General features: G+C 43.9%; 1 protein-coding gene and 1 long non-coding RNA gene across 6 annotated transcripts in view; both read left to right on the top strand.

Annotated features, from left to right (window-relative positions):
• Window positions 1-14,387, top strand: part of RALB (RAS like proto-oncogene B) — a 52,882-nt gene extending 38,495 nt beyond the window's left edge. For all 5 annotated transcript variants that reach the window (XM_033231784.1, XM_033231780.1, XM_033231781.1 and 2 more), the window contains exons 3-5: window positions 4,838-5,046; window positions 9,172-9,349; window positions 12,820-14,387. In XM_033231784.1, coding sequence (XP_033087675.1) covers window positions 4,838-5,046; window positions 9,172-9,349; window positions 12,820-12,939 — 507 coding nt within the window. In that variant the 3' untranslated portion in view covers window positions 12,940-14,387. The remainder of the gene's footprint in view (window positions 1-4,837; window positions 5,047-9,171; window positions 9,350-12,819) is intronic.
• Window positions 14,388-19,507: 5,120 nt separating this feature from the next.
• LOC117095134 lies at window positions 19,508-24,944 on the top strand. The gene is made up of 2 exons (XR_004441830.1): window positions 19,508-19,566; window positions 22,743-24,944. It is a non-coding gene; the product is annotated as an uncharacterized LOC117095134 (long non-coding RNA).
• Window positions 24,945-25,313: the final 369 nt, after the last annotated feature.

Below are 25,313 nucleotides of genomic sequence, written 5' to 3' on the forward strand. Positions count from 1 at the left end.
CACAAAGCTCCAGTCAAGGTGTCAGCTGGGGCTCTGACCTCTTCTGAGGCTTGAGGATCCTCTTCCAGGCTCCCTAATTGTTGGTAGAATTTAGTTCCTTGTGGGTGTAGGACACAGGTGCTCAGATTCTACAAGTCACCTGCAGGCCCCTGCCATGCGCCCTCTCCATAGGCAGCTCATACCATGGTGGCTTGCTTCTCCAAGGCCAGCAGGACAGTCTCCAGTCTCCAGCCAGCCAAGACGGTCTTATATCATAGGGGTATTCCCTTCACCTCACTGAGTGTCACCAGGGAGTGAGATTGCTGGAGTACTCATCTTTAAAACTTTATAATGGATTATGATTTCTCATTCTAGGTTAACATTTACTTTATGTCCAGTATTACATGTGTAATTTTGTATCTTAAGGAAGGGCTCCCATAATGAATAAGCTTCAAACCAAACCTGGATATCCTCCTGGATTGTGCTCCCCATGTCTTATAATGAGCCACTTTTGTGTTTGATACCTGCTTTTCCTTATCTTATTCTGGAGGTCAAACTGGATAAATCTAATGTAATCTGCTGAATTTCACCAAAACATTTTTGTACAAGAGAAGCAGGTTGGGAGATCTGCACCTGCTTTGGAGGTCTTTCGTTTGTTTTTGCTCAAAAACTTGTAATTTGCTTACTAAAGCTTTTTTTCCCTCTATAACAGAAGTTGGGGAAGAGGGGGGTGAGTAGGGGAATTAGGATTAGAGAGATAGGATTAGAGAAGTAGTTGTTAACAGAGGCGAGAGAGGGGGATTTTGCTTCCCCAGGGAATATTCGTAAGTGCTTGGAGACATTTTTGGTCGTCACAGCTTGGGGGAAAATGCTACCAGCGTCTAGTGCATGGAGGCCAAGGATGCACTCAACATCCTACATCACACAGGACAGCCCCCAGCAAAGAATTAACCAGCGCAAAATATCCACAGTGCCACTGTTGAAAAACCTGCATTAGAGGCAGAACCGAGGCAGATCCGAGGAGTGATTCCCCTATAGTGTTAGTGATTGAGACTCCCTGGTTGCCAGTTCCAAGAGCAAGTTCAGACACAGAGCTGGGACCGGGTGCCGTGGCTCATGCCAGTAATCCCAGCACTTTGGGAGGCCAAGGTGGGTGGATCACCTGAGGTCAGGAGTTCGAGACCAGCTTGACCAACATGGAGAAACCCCATCTCTACTAAAGATACAAAATTAGCCGAGTGTGGTGGCACATGCCTGTAAACTCAGCTACTCGGGAGGCTGAGGCAGGAGAATTGCTTGAACCTGGGTGACGGAGGTTATGGTGAGCCGAGATCGCACCATTGCATTCCAGCCTGGGGAACAAGAGCGAAACTCCATCTTGAAAAAAAAAATTAGAGTACAGAGCTAGCACTGCTGAGGGGAGACTAGGAGAGCCTGGTCTGGAGGTGTTGGGGGGTGTGTGTGTGTGTGTGGTAGCAGGTGGGGTAAGATGAGGGGGAAGATGCATGCAGAAGATTCAGGAGTTTTTTCTCTTCTTTCTGTTCTCTTCACAGAGACCAGAGAAATCTGTGCCTGGCCTTAGTCTGTTTTTCTCATGGGCTAACATACTTGAGAACTGGAAAGTGGCAGTTATTGAAGAAATTGTAAAATAAAATCGGGGCAAGGAAGGAATAGAAATGAAGTGGTGTATGTTTGGGGGAGGAGTTCTAACTGATTTTCTAAAATGGTGCTAATAGAACCTTCCATGATGATGAAAACGTTCTGTATCTATACCGTCTGATACATGTGGCTATTGTGCATTTGAAATGTGGTTGGTGGCTACTATATTGGACAGAATGATTCTAGAATCATAATTTTTTAGCTCGAAGAGACCTTAGCAGTAATTCTCAAACCTAGCTGATTATAGAATTTCCTGGGAGACTTAAAAAAAAGCCTCCTGAATAACGTTGGTGGAGCTGGAGAACTGGGACTCTGTTTCAGTGGTGCTCTCCTGGTGATTCTGACACGTGGCCAGGTGTGGCAGCTCCTGCCTGAGAGATCATCTAGTCAAGCCTGATTTCACCAAAGGAAATTGAGCTCTATGTTCAGGGAGGTCAGCTGTCTAAATCAAGCTTGTCCAACCTGTGGCCCAGGGTGACTTTGAATGCAGCCCGACAAAAATTTGTAAACTTTCTTAAAACATTCTGAGATTCTTCTCGCGATATATATATATATATATATATATATATTTAGCTCATCAGCTATTGTTAGTGTATTTTATCTGTGGCCCAAGACAATTCTTCTTCCAGTGTGGCCCAGGGAAGCCTAAAGATCGGATACTCCTGATCTAAAGTCTCCTGCACCATTCAGACTCTTTGTTCATAGTGCATGCTTAACTCTCATTTAAAGTTTTTTAGTTTATATGATGGAATTTTCATGAGGATTAGATTATGGAAGGAGCCATAGTCCCAGAGTCTTTATTCTTGTCTAAGTTCTGACTTTGAGAAAAATTGGAGGGAGATGCCAGGGTGGCAGCAGTCAGATTTTAACCTCCTTATGCTCGGCCTAACATACTCGTTTTCGCCTTTTTTGGGAGAGTAAGGTTGGGTGGGGATGGAGAGGCTTTGGCAGCAGCCGTTTCAGACTTTTCAGTCTCTGGAGAAGTCAGCTTAGAGGAAAGTCAGCTTAGAAAGAAGGGGTCTGCATGAAGTTTGTCTTAGACTCGTGTGTCTTGGTCATCTGAAACTGAGCCACGCAGAGCTCTGCAAGGCCAGTAGGGGATACGTATGGATCATGCTAATAGGATACAAAGACTTTGTGATTTTCTGTTTCCAGCTGAGCAGTGTAAACATCAGAGTTGTTTTGGAATGTTGGGGTAATCAACATACTTTTCATTGAGTACAGAGGTATGTAGGTACGTAAGGCAGGACATTCTGACTTCTGTGTCAAAGGAGCCAGTGGAACTCTGGCTGACTTTATTCTTGGAAACTCAGAAATGTACAGTTGAGATAATTTATGGTAGAATTCAGAGATCTTCAGGGGGCAGTGGTGTTTTGGATTTTTTGTCATATATTTTTCTTTTTGGAAAGGAGTTAAAAGAAGGACACTTGAAAGCATAGGCAAGTTTTCACATCTCTATTTGCAGATAATTTATTAGTACACATTGAAGAGAACCTAATTCTAAACATGTCTTAATATTTTTATTTTTGAATAGCTGTTAACTGACAATACTTTTTTTAACAGTCTTCTTCAAATAACCCTGAATTCACTTTGACATTTTCAGTTCCATTTTTAAGTAAAAAAAATTTTAAAATCACAGCCTCATTAAGATGTAATGCACATATGATGAAATTCACTCTTTTATTTTTTTTATTTATTTATTTTTTTTAGTAGAGACGGGGTTTCACCGTGTTAGCCAGGATGGTTTCGATCTCCTGACCTCGTGATCCGCCCGTCTCGGCCTCCCAAAGTGCTGGGATTACAGGCTTGAGCCACTGCGCCCGGCCTGAAATTCACTCTTTTAAAGTGTACTTATTTTATTTTATTTTTTTTTGAGATGGAGTTTTTCTCTTGTTGCCTAGGCTGGAGTGCAATGGCACGATCTTAGCTCCCTACAACCTCCACTTCCCAGGTTCAAGTGATTCTCTGCCTCAGCCTCCTGAGTAGCGGGGATGACAGGCGCCCACCACCATGCCCAGCTAATTTTTTGTAATTTTAATAGAGATGCGGTTTCACCATGTTAGCCAGGCTGGTCTCAAACTCCTGACCTCAGGTGATCCGCCCGCCCCGGCCTCAAGTGTACAATTTAATAGTTTTTTTTTTTTTTGTATATTCATACAGATGTGCAGCCATCACCACTGTCTAATTTTAGATCATTTTCATCACTCCAGAAAAAAACAACCTACTTATTAGTAGTCATTCCCCGTTACTGCTTCCCCGTCCCACCCCTGACCTCTGGCAACCACTTTCTGTTTCGATGGATTTGCCTGTTCTGGACATTTCATATAGATGGAATCATACAATATGTGGCCTTTATGTCTAAATTCTTTCACTCAGCATCATGTCTTGAAAATTCTTCCATGTTGCAGTGTGCGTTGGTACTTCATTCCTTTCTCAAAAACCCACACCACTAAAAAGCCTCTTGGTACACTGTGTTAGTTTGTTCTCTTGCTGCTGTGAAGAAATACCCAAGACTGGGTAGTTTATAAAGAAGAGAGGTTTATAGCCTCTTTTCTTCCACTGGCCTGGGAGGCCTCAGGAAACTTACAATCATGGCAAAAGGGGGAGCCAACATGTCCTTCTTCACAAGGCGCCAGGAAGAAGTGCCGAGCGAAGTGGGGGAAGAGTCCCTTATGGAACCATCAGGTCCTGTGAGAACTCACTCACTGTCACAAGAATAGAATAGGGGTACCGCCCCTGTGATCTCATTGTCTCCCGTAAGGTCACTCCCCCAACACACTGGGATTATAATTCGGATTACAACCTACATGATGAGAGTTGGGTGGGGATGCAGAACCAGACCATATCATACATCTTGCCAAATTACTTTTCTGATGAGTTTTATACTTCTGTTATGAATAAGAACTCCAGTTTCTCACCCTTGCAGGTATTTGCATTATAATTTTATATTGACAATAATATTACCAAGTGTTCTGCTTTGTGCCTGGTTTCCTCATCTGTAAACTGGGATATCTGTCCTTATTGTTTAAAAACAAAAAAATGGCAAAACAGATCTATAAAGAACAGAAGTGTTATGTGAAATGTTACTTCTATAGTGTCCTGTTCATAGTGTGTAGTGCCCATATGTGGAATTTTGTTTTTTGGCAAATTTTATTCCCCTTAAGACTTTGTTAATTACCGATAATGTTTATTTCCTCAGTTTGTAGAAGACTATGAGCCTACCAAAGCTGACAGTTATAGAAAGAAAGTGGTTCTTGATGGGGAAGAAGTTCAGATAGATATTCTGGACACCGCTGGGCAAGAGGACTACGCAGCCATTCGAGATAACTACTTTCGGAGTGGGGAAGGGTTTCTTCTTGTGTTCTCAATCACAGAACATGAATCCTTTACAGCAACTGCCGAATTCAGGTATGTCTGAAATGAAATAGCAGAAGCCCCCGGGAGGCTTTTTGCCTTTTTTTTTTTTTTATATGTCTTAGGCTTATAAGGAATTTGGGGCTGAGCATACTAGGAGAGGGCTGAGCTTGTTCTCAGGAATAATTCTGTCTAAAGGATCTTCTAGGGCCGGGCACAGTGGCTCATGCCTGTAATCCCAGCACTTTGGGAGGCCAAGGTGGGCGGATCACGAGGTCAGGAGATTGGGACCATCCTGGCTAACATGGTGAAACCCCGTCTCTACTAAAAATACAGAAAAAAATAGCTGGGTGTGGTGGCAGGTACCTGTAGTCCCAGCTACTCGGGAGGCTGAGACAGGAGAATGGTGTGAACCCGGGAGGCGGAGGTTGCTGTGAGCCCGTGAGCCGAGATGGCGTCACTGCACTCCAGCCTGGGCGACAGAGCCAGACTCCATCTCAAAAAAAAAAAAAAAAAAGGGAGAATCTTCTGGGGCTTTCTGAATCTAATCTTGGCACATTATAGACTATGACGATTATAATCTCTTTGGGCTTTCCTGATCTGTGATTTCTGAATGAAATAATTTTAAGAGTCTTATTGTCCCTGAAAAAGAATGAAGCTATTCCATATACTCAAGAACTTATAATTTTGTTCCTATAAATCCTGAGAGATTTTCATTGATAAATTAACCATCTATCTTTTTAATAATATTTTGCTTAAAAAAGTAGCAGATTCAGTTTGTTTTGAAGGTTATGAAATAATGACCGGAGAGTGAAAGATGTGAGTCAAAATGACCATTTGCTGCTACTTAAGGACTTCTAGCATAGTGGAGGGGTGAGAACATGGCTTTAGAGTCAGGTGACTGGGTTTGAATCCCTGCCTTGCCACTCACTGACCATGGGCAAGTTTACTTAGTGTCAGGATTTTGTTTCTTTCTCTGGAAATGCACTTGTGAGTTGAGAAATGAAATGAAAGGATGCATTAGACTGTGCATTTCATGGGCAGGAACCTGGCTACCCTCCATTGTCCCCAGGCCCTGTCACAGTGTAGACACGCGGCACTTCCATAGTGAGTAGAATATCCATTGTTATTTATTTTAAAATGTGGCAGTTATTCTCCATGAAGGTGTTAGAGAAGAAAGAAAAAAATATGGCAATGAAAAATACCTGAAGTTAATTTTGTTGTAAAGAAATAGCCTTTTGGGCATAATTATTACACTCTGTAAATGTCTCTTTACCCCATGCCCTTCCTGTTTCTTCTACATAATTGTATTTAAAAAGATCTGTTCTCATAAATATATCTATCTGGATGACTTTTTTTTTTTTTTTTTTTGAGGCAAAGTCTTGATCTGTCGCCCAGGCTGGAGTGCAGTGGCGCAATCTCGGCTCACTGCAAGCTCCGCCTCCAGGTTCACGCCATTCTCCTGCCTCAGCCTCCCGAGTAGCTGGGACTACAGGCGCCCGCCACCTCGCCCGGCTAGTTTTTTGTATTTTTAGTTTCACCGTGTTAGCCAGGATGGTCTCGATCTCCTGACCTCGTGATCCGCCTGTCTCGGCCTCCCAAAGTGCTGGGATTACAGGCTTGAGCCACCGCACCCGGCCCTGGATGACTTTTTAAGAAGGAGATCTAGAGTTTAGTAGGGAACTGAAGAGAAAAAACCCCAAATCAATCAGTTTTTAAAATTCTTGAGCAAGTTCTGGTCTGACAGTAAGGTGGTCAGGCAGAGGTGAAAAGGAGAAAGCTAACTATCCTTCCAGGACTTGGACGGAAGCATCGCTGAGCCAGGTGAGCACAGGTCACCCAGCAGGGCGAGTGGAAGATAATAGGGAGGTGCCTCAGTGATGCTTCATAGCTGCAGGCTTCAGAGTCGAAGACCTACTTTGCTGGAAGCAGAGTGCGTGTGTTGCAGTGACCAGTTAAATGACTGTGACTCATTATGAGAAGTCCTGTTACTTTTTAGACATTTCAGACCTTCCTAAGGTTTGAATGTAGCCCATGTATTTATAATTGTTTGCATCTACATAGTTGTGTTTTTAATGCCTCCTAGAAGGTAAAACAGGACAGATGCACACACTCTCTTCTTCTTCCCTGCCCCAAGCCTTTTGATTTCCTGTTGTTCTGTGACTTACCTAGAAGGGAAGTGGGCAGGAGAGTCCTTTGCAGAGGATATGAAGAAATACAGATATTTAAAGTGTCCCTTATCCTCTCCTCAGTCACCACACGCACAGATAGTACTCAGGTGTTCTCACAGAATGGGAGCAGGGCTCCCCTCATCATGGAAAAGGGTTTTGGTTGTTAGGTGGAAAGAGAGATCCTTAGAAGGAAAAGGATAGATGAATACCTAAAACCAGAAAGAAGGGGAAGTTAGTTCTTCTGACTTGAACTTTGCTTGGGTTTCTCACGTTGTTGCGAACGGAAGAATGCAGGTCGATTATCTGAGCCCTGTGGCTAAACTTAGTCACTTTACTTCATGCCTGTTAGCAGTTTTAAAACAGCATTTCTGTATTATCTTCCGAATAGAAAGGCCCCAATATAAAATGACATGTGAATATGCTGTCTTCCTTGAAACTTTTCCTGGAAAATATTTTATGAAGTAAGATAAATAGGCTTGTCGTTAAGAGACCAGAACTTGGTACTCCCATTTTTGGATTGATATGTTTATCAATGAGTTAATTTTGTGTTCCCCTGCAAGGCTAATGAGCCAGAAAGCTGTCAGTTTTTATTGTTCATAGTTTATATTGATCACATGACTTTTAAATGTATCTTGTTCTTTGACCGAGTTCAAATGTAGGGTATAACAAGGCTACACAAAGCCAGTTTCAAGCATCTTTTCATCTTTTTAGTTTGTCTTAAAATATTTGCTATCTGGCACTTAAATTGACTACATGGAAATTTTATTATTATTATTATTATTTTTGTAGATACAAGGTCTCCCTATGTTGCCCAGACTGGTCTTGAACTCCTGGGCTCAAGTGATCCTCCCTCCTCAGGCTCCTGAAGTGCTGGGATTACAGATGTGAGCCACCACGCCTGGCCTAGAAAATAATTTTATTATTGTGGAATGTTACCCTATACCATATAAAAATCAGTGCAGATCTCTAAAAAATACATTCTGAAGAGGACTCTTTTTAGAATGTATTGGAATATAAGAATAGAAATATTCTCACTGGACCAAAATAATGGGAATGGGATGTTTAATTTTTTAAAAAAATATTTGGTTTTGATTAGTACTTTCAGATAGCTGATACTTTTTAGTAGATGTAAAATTTAATGTGCTATGGGTAATGGTATTTTTATAGAAGACACTTTTGAAGAACTTTTCCATAGGGCTTGTAGTATTTCCTTTCGTTTTTTTCGCTTTGTAGTAGAAAAATGGTATGTATTAGAATGTGATTACTGCCTAACATATCTGTCCCAATTCTGTGGCCTCTAACATTACTGTGTCTGCATAGAAACTGGTGGTAGGATGACATACTTGTCATGTACACATGCAGATCTAATCAAAGCTGAAGTTTCAAAACAAAACAGTATTCACCTTTCCTACTTGAAATTCCCTTGGGCATTTCTGATCTGTTCAGTTCTGTTCTATAATCTATTTCATTGAGGGAGAGGGGGGAAACTGCTGGTTGTGACCCACTAGATTGGTTTTGTGATCCACTAACAAGCTGCCACCTTCCGTATAGAAAACACTGGATTTCACAGCTTTTATGTTACAAAGAAATATTTTCAGGGGAATTAGCATTTTATGGAGATAGTTCCTTTAGCTTGTTTTTATTGCAGAGATTGACCATTTTTCTTCTTTTTCTTTTTTTTTTTTTTGTGCGTAAGTTGGGGACCCTGTTGTGATGCAAAATCCTGGGCTCCTATCCAGACACCTACTTCTGTAAGACTGGGCCCAGAAATCTGCATTTGTAATGAGTGTCCTAGGAGATTCTGATGCAGGCACTGAGAACCAGACTTGGAAGACACTTGTCTCGCTCATGACTGCCTCTAGGGAGTGCTTTCTCAGAACATGCCCTAAATCTGATTATTTTTTTTCCCCTTCTGCCTTAGGAAAGGCTTTTATTTTAGATGGGTTCACAAAAGTGGGGTTGTTACTTTGGTTTTTTTAGCTGCTGTATTTTTGGTGTAACACCTTAGGGAGCAGATTCTCCGTGTGAAGGCTGAAGAAGATAAAATTCCATTGCTTGTCGTGGGAAACAAGTCTGACTTAGAGGAGCGGAGGCAGGTGCCTGTGGAGGAGGCCAGGAGTAAAGCCGAAGAGTGGGGCGTGCAGTACGTGGAGACCTCGGCGAAGACGCGGGCCAATGTGGACAAGGTAGGTGTGCGCTCTGTGTGTTTCTCAGGAACAGACCTGAGAAACAGCAGAATGGAGGCATCTCACTTGCTGGGTTTTATGGAACCATTTATGAAAACTAGGTGAAGGTTCTGATTTATATGAATGTCTAAGCCATTATTGTGATTATAATGAGAAACATTGAGAGGATGTCACCCTGTATTTCAAACAGCTCACAGAACCTTTCACTTTGTCAGAGGTTTCATTAGAGTGTGCTTAATGTGTTTTTTGGTTTTTTTTTTTTTTTTTTTTGAGACAAAGTCTCACTGTGACACCAGGCTGGAGTGGTGTGATCTCAGTTCACTGAAACCTCTGCCTTCAGAGCTCAAGCAATCCTCTTACCTCACCGTCCCAAGTAGCTGGGACCACAGATGTGCACCACCTGTAGCACCACCACACTGGCTGTTTTTTGTGGAGATGGGGTTTCACCATGTTGTCCGGGGTGGTCTCAAAGTCCTGGGCTCAAGTGATCTGCCTGCCTCATCCTCCCAAAGTGCTGGGATTACAGGTGTGAGCCACCACACCCGGCCAACTATGCTTACTGTTGGTGTGGTCCTGGGAAGGATGGTGGGACAAGGCCATTGGTTTGTGAAGGCTGGGCTGGAGGGATGGACGTCATTAGTTTGTGTGTGTGCTCTTACCTCCCACAGCCTTGCTCTTCAGGAGCAAGGTGGGCGGGCCTGGCTGCTTCTAGGAGGTTCCCCCGTAGGTGCCCTTAAAATATATGTGGAACTTCTTGATTTTGCTCTCATTGAGTTATTGGTTAGATTTGTTCTTTTCACCTTACTGTTCACTGACAGAGCCACAGTGTTCTGTCTTTATAGTGTAGTCTGTAAATAGTATTTGCTCTCAGAAATCAACTCTCTGGGATCTTTTTTTTTTTTCTCTTATCCCATCCCAGCATACTTTCTCAATCAAATCTCTGAAGCTAATAAAAGGGTGACCTTGAGTGACAATGATGAATGCTGACAATTTGAAAATCCACCTGTCAGGGGTTGCTATTGTCAGGCCTTTTTTCTTTTTAAAATTAAGGTTCACGGTGGGTGCCACACAGCTCAAATCTTAACGCTGTACCTTAAAGATGAGGCTTTCCTTCTGCCTTGAGCTCATTCACTAGCTCTCATTGCATCCGTGTGCTTGTACAATCTAAGCACATAGCACTTTGGCGGCCTCACAGTGGACACGTCTGCTTTTTGTTCTGCAGCATCAACATCTGAATTCCCCATATCCCACCTTCTGTTTCTCTTTCTTGTGCAGAAACATTACCATATGCTTCATTACCTGACAAGGGAGAGATTTTTTTTTTTTTTTTTTTGAGATGGAGTCTGACTCTGATGCCCAGGCTGGAGTGGTACAGTGGCCGGATCTCGGCTCACTGCAAGTTCCGCCTCCCGGGTTTACGCCATTCTCCTGCCTCAGCCTCCCGAGTAGCTGGGACTACAGGCGCCCGCCACCTCGCCCGGCTAGTTTTTTTGTATTTTTTTTTTTTTTTTTTTAGTAGAGATGGGGTTTCACCGTGTTAGCCAGGATGGTCTGGATCTCCTGACCTCGTGATCCGCCCGTCTCGGCCTCCCAAAGTGCTGGGATTACAGGCTTGAGCCACCGCGCCCGGCTGACAAGGGAGAGATTTTTATCCAAGCTTTATTTTCACTTGAAATGGTGCTAGAAGAACATTGGTATTTAGAATGTTGGTATGAGAAGGGATTTGCTTTAGACACACTTTGGCAAGATGCATCTATTTGTATGTATCGTACATAAAAATATATATCTTAGGAGACTTATACATGTAGGATAGATATACATATAGGATACGTATATCCTACAACCTAAGTCCATTTAGTTGTAATCTGCAATGGGAAGCGCATGTTCCTTCTTTATATTGTCATCTCTCAACTCTTACACTCTTATATTCTTGTGCTACTTAAAATATTTTTATTAAAATATTTTCCAGCTGTGGAAACTACACAGGAAATCCAGAAATATGCCTCATTTAAAAAAAATCAGGGAGACTCTCTCAGCTTGGAGCTGTGGATGTGTATTTCCTGGATGGGTTGTCGTGTAGGGGGTCTGCGTTGTCATCTCCCCTCATCTGCTGGACCAGCTTGACCTGCCAAACAGGAACCAGCAGAGATTTATGACTGGCAGCATTGTATTCACTTGTAAAGAATTTATATGAAAGATGTGATAAGATCAGCCCATGAACAACTTTGTCATCATTTTAAGTTGGATGCACTCCATTCCCCTCCTCTTGTCTTTTGCTGTTAGGACAAAAAGACAAACCTGTAGCATTCGAAGCTGTTCACTGTTGCTGTCTCGGGTAGTGCCTTCCTGAGAAGCTGGCAAGAAGGGGTGTTTGGGTTGGCCTGATCTAGCTGGGGGCTGGGGTTGGGGGTGCTTTTCTGTGCCTGGAGCTGGTGGTAAATGCATGTGGAGCCCCACACTCCAGAGGCTTGATCTTGCTTTTCACCAGGAAGAAGGTGTGGCCATGAAGGAGCTTGTGGTTTTGTGTGAATGTCCAAAGATAAGGACTATGCTCAGTCCCACACTTGTAGTCTCCGTCATTCTCTGTGAGAAATCTCAAATGTCTCTTCGTAGGATTCATATTTTGTCTGCTTGGGTATAATCAGTCCTCTGGCATGATTGCTGGTAGCAGAGGGCAAAACCCAAACTACTATGACAAAAGGATAATCCGTATCTAAATAACACCCTGACCTTCAAAGGACAAGTGTCATCAGTTCTTGATAAAGTTCCTCTCGGCTGACATCACAAAGGTCGGAGGAGTGGTTGTTCCTGAGATTGAGGGTGGGGGAGTGTGCGTGGGGAGGGATAGGGTGGCCAGAAGGACATCCCTCCTCCTCTGTCTTCTCAGTTCCCTAGTGCAGGAGCTTTAGTTGTTGATACTTTACGCCCTCCTCCTCCCACCCTACTGCCTCCCCAGGGCTGCTCTTGTGGAGTTAGCTGGGCAAACTGTCATGCATAATGATGTTCCAATCTCTGTGGGGTCCTTGTAAGGATTAAATCAGATGCAGGGGTATCAAGAGCACCTGGGAGCAGGGACTCATCATGGCGAGACCCTGGGGAGACCCTGTCTGAATTTAAAAAAAAAAAAAACAGCCGCTGTTGCATGGCAGTGACAGTACCATGATTCTGTCCTTGGCTTGAGCAGTTGTGTGATAATGAGCAGTTGCATGAGAGATGTTTGCTTTGTATAAATAGAATTTTTTAAGGTTAACTTTTCTTATTTGCCCCATATCTATTGTTTCTGTTGACATATGGTTTATAAAAATCAGTTTGACTGTATGCTTTAAAATATAACTACATATCCTGCTTAGTCAAATTATTTCATTGAATCCTTAAATGCTGTGTTCACAGTGTCAGGTTAATAAAAGAAAAAAATCATTAAATGGCTCTATCTTCACTATTCTTTTTACTCCTTCCTCCTCACCCCCCAGGTGTTCTTTGACCTAATGAGAGAAATCAGAACAAAGAAGATGTCAGAAAACAAAGACAAGAATGGCAAGAAAAGCGGCAAGAACAAGAAAAGTTTTAAAGAAAGATGTTGCTTACTATGAATGTCAAGGTGACGGATGAAGCCAGCTGCCCATAAGGACACAGGGCTGGGTTGGTAAAGAGAAGGCTGTGGTTGACTTCTCGCTTGTGCTTCCTGCTCTTCCCAACTTCATTCACTCAGACTTCTTTAAATGGGGAAAAATATTTTTGTGACTCAGTGGCTGGCAGAAGAAATAAGCCCATGCAAGTGGAAGGGCTGCTTTGTCAGGAGGTTGTGGAGTTTCTCTCTTCTCCCCTTCTTCTGTCCCAAAAGCTTAACTATGTATAAAGTGCCACAGATAGGAGACAGCTGTAAATTAGAGAATTGTCATAGCATCTTATTTTGTTCCTAGTTTTATAACATTACCATCCTTTGTTTTGAACTACAAATATTGTAGTGGGTTTTGGAGGAGGAAGTGGAGTAAGATGCCCTCCCACTTTTATCAGGTTAGTAGTAGTACTGAGAAAAATCCCTTCAGCTCTAAGCACACGGAAAAATCCACCGATTTTTGGGGTAAGTTTCTTGGCAATACCCTATGGATCTGAAACAGCTAAAAAAATAAATTTGAATTGCGCCAAATAGGTCAATACTAAGCTTCCGAATCCTCCTCACATATGAAAAGTGAAAGTTGTGAGTTGTTTTCCTCTTATTTAAATACTGGCCAATTATAGTCTGTGTTGGTTATTTTTCTCCTGTAAGCATCCTGATTTTTATGTAGGAAATTTTTCTTGGCAGACCAAGCGAAGACTCAAGAATGGTGTACATTATAAATGACACACGTTTCCACTCATGTAGATATTTTTAAGTTCTTTGGCTAAGTCCTCTCCTAACTGCTCGTCCTCTGGTTAGGCCCCTCCCTCTCCACTAGTGGCGAATGCATGTGTCTTTCTGATCAGCGTCACTGCACACAGAGGTCTATTGAGCCTCTTGCTAAGTGTCTCACACACACTCTTCCCAAAGACGCGATGAATTAAAGTTGTATTCTGAAATCGTGAAGCCAGAGCCTGTGCCAGACCTTCTGCTACCTCTCATAGAATTGCTCTGTAATTCTAAATTTAAAATTAGGAGTGGAAGAGATAAGCCATTGCCCCATTGCCTCTGAGAATTGGCTGCTGTTTCTAATCTAATTATTTTCTAAGATAGCCAGATAGTTAGAAAAAGATGTTCATTGATGAGATATTTTTAAACTTGCTTGCATCAGTATTTTAAATTGAGCAAACTGTAAGATTTTCATCAGGAAAGGAGCACTGTGGTAAAAAGCCCAGTATTCACATTTTTTTTCCCATTTTTCAGAAGTGACATTTCATATATAGGTGCCAAAAGTGAATTGGGGTGTGGAGAGCGGGAACCTTTTGAATTTACGATTATCACAGAGATTGTAGAAATTATGATCTGACTGGAAAATGATCCTGTATCCCCTCCCAAAGAATCATGGGCTTTTTTTTTTAAATAAAAAAGCAGACAAATAGACTTTCTTGGGATTTCAGCCTTTTCATTTTATCCTTTTGTCATCCATGTGAAATGCAAGTACTCCAGGAATGGCCAGTTATTCATTATTGTTCTTGTCAGGCGTTCTTCAATATCTGACAAACTGTTTCAATTAATACTTGAGTTGGGGGAAATAAAATGATAAGTATCAACAGTCATTTTAACTTCATGTTTCCTCCATCTCTTCTTAAAATTTAAAAAGTTGAGGGTAATGACACTCTTGAATTTTTGAAACAAGCTTTTTGTTTTCATCCTTGTTTGCCATCCATTTGATATCAGTTCTATTCAAGAATGGGTAAATTTGGGCTGGTCACAGTGGCTCACGCCTGTAATCCCCAGCACTTGAGAGGCTGAGGTGGGCAGATCACGTGAGATCAGGAGTTCATGACCAGCCTGGGGGAAACCCCATCTCTACTAAAAATATGCACAAATAAGCCAAGCGTGGTGGCAGGTGCCTGTAATCCCACCTACTTGGGAGGCTGAAGCAGGAGAATCGCTTGAACCCTGGAGATGGGGGTTCCAGTGAGCCGAGATCATGCCACTGCGCTGCAGCCTGGGCAACAGAGCAAGACTCCATCTCAAAAAAAAAAAAAGTAAATTTGGAATATGTACAAGTGAATTAAAGATGTCATGACTTGTTTCATGCTATAGAAATTATACTTGATATATTCTATTAGTATATTTCTACAATTATATTTAATTGGATAGCCATTAGAAATGGATCTTCTAACAAAATAACTTATACATATGAGATTCTTAGCTATTGAAAAATAATGAAGCCATGCTGCTTATAAATTTGAAACGCACTCACTAAATGTTTAGATATGTCCATAGCTTAGCGCTATTTTTAAAAGTATTTATTTTAGAACTATTTGAGCACCTACTTGGTGTTGAGCTCTATTCTAGATGCTGGGGATGTGGTGTTGAACAAGATAGGCAAGATCTCCACTCCCCTGGAGCTTAAGCTTTAGTAAGGAAAGAGAAATGAAAACATCAGGATAACTGCTTTAATGAAAATTGAGCAATATGACAGAAAATGTCTCTAAGGCATAGAGCTGATTGAGATTGGGTAGCAAACAGGCTTCTCCAAGGGAGTGATGCGTAAACTGAGACTTGGTGACCAGAAGGAGCCAGCGCTGTGAGGAACGGGTGGGCTGGGTGCAGAAGCTTTCCAGGCTAGAATACAGCTAGTCCCAGGATCCTAAAGTGTTCAGGAAGAAACCCAACAACCAGTATACAGCTGGAGTACAAGGGAGCAGGAGCAGAGTATTAGAAATAGATGTAACAGTCTATGATTTCATCAAGTAATGTGGGGAAAAGTATGTTGACATAATTTTCTACAAGTGCCCTATTAAATCTAAGGCACCCTGATTACAAGACAACATAAACAATTTATGTACCACTAGGACCCCTACCAATTAAATGAATTCATCCTGATTCCAATGACATAAAAATGTAGGAGAAAATGGGTCTTTTAGATTAGGTCAATTGTGGCATATAATATTAAATGACAACTGAAATACAAAACTCACCTCTGTTGGTCTATGAGCTACTTTCTAATAAAGCACCATAGAAGCTTAATAGTGTTTGAAAAGTACTAATATGTTAATGTTATAGCAGTAAACTTGACCTTGATTTTTCATTTTAAAAGTTTATTATTATTATTATCATTATTTGAGACGGAGTCTTGCTCTGTCACCCAGGCTGGAGTGTAGTGGCATGATCTTGGCTCCCTGCAAGCTCCGCCTCCTGGGTTCACGCCATTCTCCCGCCTCAGCCTCCCAAGTAGCTGGGACTACAGGCGCCCGCCACCATGCCTGGCTAATTTTGTTTTTGTATTTTTTTTTAGTAGGGACGGGGTTTCACCGTGTTAGCCAGGATGATCTTGATCTCCTGACCTCATGATCCACCTGCCTTGGCCTCCGAAAGTGCTGGGATTATAGGCGTGAGCCACGGCGTCCGCCCAAAATTATTATTATTATTTTATGTTTGTTTGAGATGGAGTTTCGCTTTTGTTGCCCAGGCTGGAGTGCAATGGCACGATCTTGGCTCACTGCAGCCTCCACCTCCCGGGTTCAAGTGACTCTCCTGCCACAGCCTCCCAAGTAGCTGGGATTACAGGCATGTGCCACTACACCTGGCTAATTTTTGTATTTTTGGTAGAGGCAGGGTTTCACCATGTTGGTCAGGCTGGTCTCAAACTCCTGACCTCAGGTGATCTGCCCACCTTGGCCTCCCAAAGTGCTGGGATTACAGGCATGAGCCACCACGCCTGGCCTAAAATTATTTTATCAAAATTCTAACTGCATGGGCTTTAAAGTCCAGTGGCCTGGAAGTTCTTGTGATGGAAGGTCTTCAGTTTCACTCTTCCCTGCTCCAGCTTCAAAGCTCACTTCTAACCCTTTCTACTCTCAGCTCATTCATTGGGTCCTCTTGTATTTCTAAATAATCATCTTATGCCATTATGTCTTGATTTTCAACCTCAGACCTTTCCAGTAAGGACTTGACATGACAGACAAGAATTTAGCTCACCTGTTCCCCTCACCCCCAGTTACCACTGTCAGCAGTAATTTCAGTTTTAATTCCTTTCTGGGTGACTGCCATACCTTTAAAATCATATATTTAAACTTCCGTTTTCTTATTTGGTCAACTCTCGAAAGTGCTGCGTGGTTCCCCACTTGGAAAGGTGAGGGTGTGAGCAGTCCTGCCGCCATCTCTTGACCCCGTCCCCTTCCCAGCTCTTGTCAGTTCTTTCTTCTTTGTTTACATTATCAGGATGGATGACATGGACATTCCATTCTGTGACCATAATTCAGGCGTTGGTGCTTCTCTGTAGATTAATTCTGAAAGTTAAACATCAGTCACAGATGATGTGGTTCTTCTCACTTACGTGAACCTGGCTCATTGCCGAGCTGAGCACTGTGCAGCAGTTGCACATCCTTCACCGTGCCATGCAGGCCCCCACTTGAAGGAGTATTCCTAGTGTCTGGTCCAGCGGGCTGTTGTTGGCTGCCTGGATCACGCCATGTGTGGGCTTCAGCTTTGGTTGTTTCCTATGCAGTGCCCCTTCACCCCCTCGCCATTTTTCCTGATGTTGGGCTGCTTTTTTTCTTGAGAGAACACTTATGTGCTCTCTTTCCCCTCATGCCAGTGTTCTTTCTTTATTGCTTGAAATCTGCTTCCATTCTTCTGAAGATATTCTGCTTAGAGTTCGTGGGTTGTCCGATCTAATTCGGACTGGTTACTTTGTAGGTGGTGAGATTTGTATCGGACATCTGGGTCAGTTCCACACTATTCTGAATTTCACGTCTTCCTTTCCTGGTTTTCATCCTCGTTTTGCTGGAGTGCATTTTCGGGAAGGACGTGCTGGAGGAGAGCTTTCAGAGTCCCTCGGCATGTGTGAGAGTGTTGGTACTTTCGCCCTTTATTAGATTGCTAGTTTAGCTTGGAGTAAAATTCTGGGTTCAAAATCGTTTTCCCTGGGAATGTGGAAGGCTTGGCTCAGAGTCTTGGAGGGTGCATCATCGGTGATCAAACTGGTGTAGCCCTCCCTGGTCGTCCCTTTGCAGTGGGGGCCCTGGCTTTCCCTCTCTCCCGTTATCAGGGCCTTCTCCTTATCTGCAGGGTCTGAAATGGACATGGCTGTGGATCGAAGTGTGGCTGTTTTGTGACTCATCCTGCTCGGCAGTCGGCAGAGGCTTCCAGTGAAGACTCCTGCCTCTTCAGCTCTAGAAAAAGTAGTTTTGAAATTATTTGATCACTTCTGTTTTCTCCTTCCAGAGCTCCTGTTACCACCTTTGGAACCTAGATTCATATCTGCTCCATCTGCTTCCTATATTTTCCATCTTTATTTTCTCAAATTTATCCTCCCTCCCTGTGTTTTTCTAAGCACTTTACCAAGCGCGGTTGTAAGTTCTTGAGATGGAGCAGTGAGCGAAACAGACAAATTCCTTGCCCTTTGAAAGCTTACACTAGTGGAATCAACTTGATCTTCTCACTTGTTCACCGTGGGTATGCGTGAACGAAAGCTTTCTTTGTCTTTATTTGTTCCTTTTTCACAGCAACTGTTCTTGGCAGCCTTGTGGATTCAATATCTTGACTTTCGAAGGATATTAGATCTTTTGAAAGTTGTGTTTGTATTCACTTTTTCTTCTTTATTTTTTAAGCTGCAGTTTTCCTCATGTATCTGATGATTACTGGTTGTCCAGCCATATCCTGGATGCCCGGGCTTGACTTCGAGGTGAATGGGTAGAAAACGAGTCATAGTGCTGGGAATCTCTAATGCCTCATCAAGGGAAGGTGTACTCTGGGGGCCAACGGCCAGGCTGGATGCCTTGGTTCACTCCAGACAGTTTCTTCTAAGAGAAGAGCGCTGGTTATGGACAGAGCTGCCTGCAGGGGTGGGGTGGTCCCACACAGACCTCTACTTAGGCTGTCTCTAGTTATGCACCGTGGTTCTGCTGCTCCATCTGTCAGTTCAGACTGAGCCGGTCCTGGTGGGCAAGCAGCCCTCCTCTCAACAGCTCCTTCCTCATCGAACGGCTCACTTCTGGGTTTCGGCTTTTGTAAATTTGTCAGATTCACACATCAGCTAGTGAGCCTTCCATTCTCTGTGCCCTTTGGGCTTTTTAAAATACTATTGTTTGAAGAGAGGCTTCAGGAGAGACTAACTTTTGGGCTCAGCTTTCCATTTTGCCCTGGTTTCATTGTCACAAATATTTAGGATTTCCTTTTTCTGCAGATCAATGTTGAATAAAAGTTAGAGTGAACACATTGATCTGACTTCATGCAGGGGTCATTTTAAACTTCATGCAGGGGTCGGCCTCCCAACCCAGGCGGGGGGCCTATGGCAATCTCTGTTCTCCAGGAGTATGGACCTCAGCATTCAATGTAATTTTTCAGACAGGGTCCTGCTTGGCTACCCACAGTGGAATGCAGTAGTGCAATCATGGCTCACTGCAGTCGTGAACTCCTGGGCTCAAGCAATCCTCCCACCTCAGTCTCCAGAGTAGCTGGGAATGCAGATGCACGCCCCCATGCCTGGCTAATTTTTAAATGTTTTTTGCAGAGATGGGGTCTTGCTGTGTTGCCCAGATTGGTCTTGAACTCCTGGGCTCAGACGTTCCGCCTGCCGTGGCCTCCCAAAGTGCTGGGATTACAGGTATGAGCCACCGTGACTGGCCTGGCCAGTTGTCTTCTGATACCAACTTTCAAGTGAGGGAATTGCAAATTTTCCTTAAGCCTGTGTTGATTTCACTTACGTGTTTTGCTTTTACCTCTTGGATGATCAGTTTACCTGTGTAGGTACAACCTGAACTGCCTGTGTGGAGTAGTACATCCTTTGTCTTTCTTTTTTGAAATGGAGCTGACTTGGGATGTTCTCGTTTTTATATGGTCAACAAATCTAAGCTAATTTACCTGTGCTGTTAGCGTTTTTGTAGATTTTTTGTTCTCAGACTCGGGACGATCCTGCTTGCCAGCTGCAGTTGGTGAGTTACCTGCTCCTTGGTGATGCTGTTTTTTAAAATGCATATTGCCAGTGCAGACTTCCTGATTTCCTTTTGTAAGTTGCTACACAAGGCCCACTTTGAGGACTTTTTAGAAAGGATGTAGTAAAAGTTTTAACACTAATTTGGGCCCTTGGGTTTAAGGCTGGCCTTCTCTATTTGAGTAGATGTGAATGAAGAAAGAGACTTCCTGCAACATCCCTCTGCCCCAGCCTGTGTCTAATTCACACACTAGAGCTTGTCCTGACACACTGCAGCTTGCTGTTCATTTCTACTTATTTAGTTGTGTGCCACCAAGCTAGACGCGTTCCGTCACACTGAACAGTACTGTCAGGATGATTCACTGCCGCACACGTAGCTCAAGTCGGAATGGGGCCTCTGGTTGTGTCTGAGAAGCACAGAAACCTGGCTGGGCTGAGGATTCGGCCTCCCGCCCGGGTTGGTGAAGGCGCTGTGGCCCGGGAGCAGGAACAGAGCCCCCTGCTGCCGGGAGGGTGAAGCTGCTGCTTCGCACTGCAGCCTCCACAAGCCTTCTCAGGTGGCAGTGATGAAGGACCAGATACCTGGATGGTTTTCAAGTTCTGGAATCCTTAGGAAAGTTAGCGTCCATCAACTTCACATATTAAAACAAGCTTATGGCCGGGTGCAGTTGCTCACGTCTGTAATCCCAGCACTTTGGGAGGCCGAGGCGGGCACATCACGAGGTCAGGAGATCGAGACCATCCTGGCTAACACGGTGAAACCCCGTCTCTACTAAAAATACAAAAAATTAGCTGGGCCTGGTGGCGGGCGCTTGTAGTCCCAGCTACATGGGAGGCTGAGGCAGGAGAATGGCATGAACCCGAGAGGCAGAAGTTGCAGGGAGCTGAGATCACACCACTGCACTCCAGCCTGGGCAACAGAGCGAGACTCCATCTCAAAAAAAAAAAAAAAAGAAAGAAAGAAAAAACCAAGCTTACTTATTTCTAGTAGTTAAAAACATCTCAAGGTGAGTGTTGCACAGGAGTCAAAGGGATGAGCTGGTTAACTTCTTACGGGCTAAGTCATCAGTTACTTCTTGTGTATTTTCAGTAGTTACAGCTGGGAAAGCTTTCCTAAAATCTGATTTATGCAGTGAAAACACATGTGTGATATTATTTGAATCCTGTGGTAAAACTCTGTGAGTCTAGACTGCCTTCATTAGCCACACATTGGTTTGAGTGAGAATCTAAGACAAGAAGATGTCCTGACCCGTGAAGTTTCTTCATCCCCGCGCAGCTGGAAACGGAGCCCCAGGCCAGGGTTTCTCAGCCTGGGGGAGGCTGCGGCATTCTGCAGGGGCTGGCACTCAGTGAAGTGGGGAAAGTGCTGGGGACTCGATTCTGGCTGCGGAGACAGCAGTGGAGTGTGGCTTCCTTAAAGGCCCTGACTTCCTGGGTCAAGATAACTAAGATACCTGCGTAACTTTAAGTCCGCACTTTTCCATGTGCGATTGGCCAACTTATCAACTCATCTGTGCAAATTATGTTCTTTATTAGGGAAAAATTGCTTTTGGTATGTGTATGGATTTTTTTTTTTTTTTTTTTTTTTTTTTTGCTGCAGAGATTCTTGGATTGTATGGGCATGGGAAATATCCCTTTCTTCTTTTTGTCTTTTCATTGCTAAGCCGTATTCCTTACCTCAGGCACAGGGAGGGGGTACATGTTCCAGAAACACACATCAGTCCCCATTGCGGTCCGCTTCCACTACTGCCAGGCTGGTTGGGGCAGCCTGCAGACTCCAGGGACCTCCCCCTACACAGTCAGAGGCTGTTTCCAATATTTACAGCATTGCCAGTTCTCCCATGCCTGAGCTTTCTCCTGCTTCTCCTTTCACCCCTCTCCCTACTCGAGGTCTCACTCCTTTATTGCCCACTATGGTGGCGCATGGCTGTAGTCCCAGCTACTTGGGAGGCTGAGGCAGGGGAACCGCTTGAACTGGACAGGCAGAGGTTGCAGTGAGCCGAGATTGCACCACTGCACTCCAGCCTGGGTGAGAGAGCGAGACTTGAAAAAAAAAAAAAAAAGAAAGCTTCTTGATGTATAACATACAAATAATAAAATGTCTTCATGAAGCCCTGTTCTGACCGTCTCCTCAGTCTTAAGTACTGTGTAGCTGCTCTGCAGCCTTTCTGGACGCGCCGAGGGCTTTCCCTGATGCTCCTCATGAGCCCCTCCCGGCTCCTTCTGCTGCTTTGTGGTCCTCTCAGTCCCCGTTGTCACGTAAGCCCTGTGAGCACAGAGACCATGCACTGTTCACTCTGTATCCCCGGCCCTCTATTGATGTGGACTCATTGCAGGATCTTAGGTGTTGGCTAAACGGAATGAGTTAGCTTAAATGTAAGATCATGTCGCCTTGAGGAAGCGTTTCAAGTTTCTCTCTAAAGCAGGAGCTCTCTTTTGAGGACTGGTACCAAGAGGCAGAGTGAAATAAGAGACAGCACAGTGATCTTAGAAGTCTGGCCAGGTTCTATTTCTCTAAAACCAGATTGGAGGACTGATTGTTTTCTCAGTGAGAAAGTTTTCTGCTAAGTTGAAAGTAGACACTTGCCGTCTGCCTTGCCGCTCCCCACCCTTGGCTCCAGTGGTGGTGAGCTCGCCGTCACGTTCTTTTCTGCCCTGTTTTTCTTCCAAATATTTGCTGGCCAGCATGCCTTCTCCCTGATAGTCCCCAGAATGTAGTTTTCCATTTCTACTTTTCAGCCTCTTCTGCTTTCCTCCTTGTTTTCCTGACCTCACACGCTTTGGAGATGTGGTCTGGTGGTCGTGGTGGTCTTCCCACTCAGGTCTCTCCCTGTTTCTGTCCACTGTAGGAACCCCTGCCTTGGCAGCTGGCGTAAGTACTACCCAGATTGCACTCCTGCTCGTCACCTGCAGAAGTAAGTACAACTGATACAGCCAGCGTTAGAGCAAATGATGGAACTGCCTCAAATGACAACACACCTAAGTGAGCCATGGCGCACTAATGCTATGGAAATGCAGCTTTGGATAAGCCGCCTCCATCCCCCGGCCCCAGTTGTTTCTCCAAACCCCTCCTCCACAGGGATTCTAGAGCACTCCATCAAAGCACCCGGGGACCTCACCCCATCGGGATGCCTGCCATCCCTCCACCTGCGCCCATGCTGTTCAGCACTCCTTCTCCCTGAGCGGTGCCTGTGCTTGGCATAGAGAGGTTGCTCTGGCTGAGGAATCACACACAGCTCTGTGAATTTCAGCTCTGCCCCATGTGGGCTTTGTGAGCCGGCATGTCTGTAGAACGAAGGTGGTTAGAGTGGCCTCACAGGTGCTTGTAAAGATGGATGCTATGCAAAGCCCCTTCGATTCCCCTCATCACTCTGTGCCTTTTCTCATGCAGTTCATTCTGCTGGGACTCCTACTCTCCTCCAATTTCTGACACAGTTCTACCCATCCTTTCAGGGCCACTGCCCTGCAAAGGTGCTCCTCCTTCCACACAGATCTCGAGCTCCACACCATGCACAGCAGCCTGAACCCCTCCTGATCATCCTTCCTGGTCACCCTATTGAACTCTTTGCAGATATCCCTGCTCTTTTCCTAGAACCCCTGGCGTGCCTTCTTCGGCTCCCCGTGGTCATCTCCCTCCACTCTCTGTGATCTGATTGTCATCTGACCATTCTCTTTGGCAGGGTTAGGGTCTGTCCCACGTGTCCATCCCTGTCGCACCTGACTCCTTCAACAGAGGGATCTGTCAGCGTCAACTACAGGTACTTTCACAAGAAGTTGACTAAACCTGTGACAGAGGGAGTCTTGCATTCCATATTCTGACTGTCTTGCATAAAAGTCTTCTAGCAATCTTTCCATGTTATGGGCTGTGAAGAAACTTTATATTTCAAAGAGGCAAGAGACCACTCACCTGTGACTAGAAAGCAACTTTAAAAGTTGAAATTTCTTTCCAAGTCCCTTGGAATATGTGTGAAATGTACACGTCTAGCTGTGAGAAACCAGCTGAGTGTCTGCACACACAAAGTGTGCAAGGAAGATGTGTTAAGTGTGTGAAACGTCCTGTGTGAACCTGAAACAGGAATTCTTTCTGGATGAAATAATTACTTCATTGCCTTCGATATTGATTATATCGGCTTTGTGGGTGTCTAATTCAGAGGGTGGGCTTGGTCTGCCAGCCTGTGATCAAAGGCTTAGAGTGCTTTCCTAAGGTTTCATGGATGCTAGGTCCAGGATTTAAACTGAGGCTGAGCTTGCGGCGGAGGAGCTTGGCCCAGGTGGCGCTGAGTGGGTGGTTAGCGGAAGGGAGTGCCCTAGGTCGGCGAAGAGGATATGTCAGTATATTTCAGAGGCCCTGGGTTTATAAGCAAGCAGTTTATAAGCACCTCCAGGAGGTGAACTTTGATTGTTACCACGAAGGTAGTTATGAACTTTAGTTCAGAGCTAAATCAGGGAGAAAGTAATCCTAGAGAACTTCTGTTTAACAAAAGAAATTAAACTTTTTGTACTGTACCTGTTCATTAGAAAAACAAAGTGCTATCCTCCTTCCTCCAAAGAAAACAAGAATAATCAAATCAGAAAATGAGTCTATGACAACTGATTTGATCAACTTTGAATTTACATGGTAACAAACTGCCTTTGGGGGGACTGGTTTGATGGGATAAGGTAAACTTTTCCATTTAAAGAGAGTGTGTGCTGGTAGAAACAGATCCTTTGTGTGGTTTTGGAAGAACTGAAGCCCTGGTTTTAATAGACTGTTTTTCCAAAATCTCTTACTGCAAAATCATAGTAATTCTTGCTGGGTAGGTGGTGGGGGGCAGAGGTTTTTTTTTTTTTTTTTTTTTTTTTTTAAGATGGGTTATTTAAAAATATGCCTTTGAAGAACTGTACAGTGTGATGTATCTGTTGTCTGTATTATTTGGAATGTTCATGAGAGCTTTTCTTAAAGCATTTTAAGGTTGAAAATTGCATAGGCTTTAAAAGATTTATAACATATTTTATTTACTGCTATATTACATGGGTTATTACCAGTAATAAAGAGGTATATTTAATATTTACTCTGTGGTTCTACAGCTACTTATTCTGTTGCGATTGCCAGAATTCTTGTGTATTGATAAGCGCTCTTTCTAGACAGTTGTCTTTGAATTACTGTACCTTTTTTGAAAACACCCCTCCCAATTCCAGTGCTTCATGGACGAACAAAGCCAGCGAGGACCACTAGGGGTCATTCTTCTGCCTCATCAGGTGTGCAGAAGCTCCCCAGGGCACCGGAGTGTGTATCCAGAGGCTGCTCAGTGTCCACCAGGCAGTCCAGCCAACAGGAAAGCATGCGTAGAGGGTGAACGAGACGGTCAGAGACGCTTGTGGATTCTCTTTTCCCGGAAGGAGGGTGAGCCTAGCAAGCTCCTGGGTAGATCTGTAGTCAG

Source organism: Trachypithecus francoisi, unplaced genomic scaffold (assembly GCF_009764315.1).
Source record: "Trachypithecus francoisi isolate TF-2019V2 unplaced genomic scaffold, Tfra_2.0 Lachesis_group13, whole genome shotgun sequence".
Taxonomy (NCBI): Eukaryota; Metazoa; Chordata; class Mammalia; order Primates; family Cercopithecidae; genus Trachypithecus; species Trachypithecus francoisi.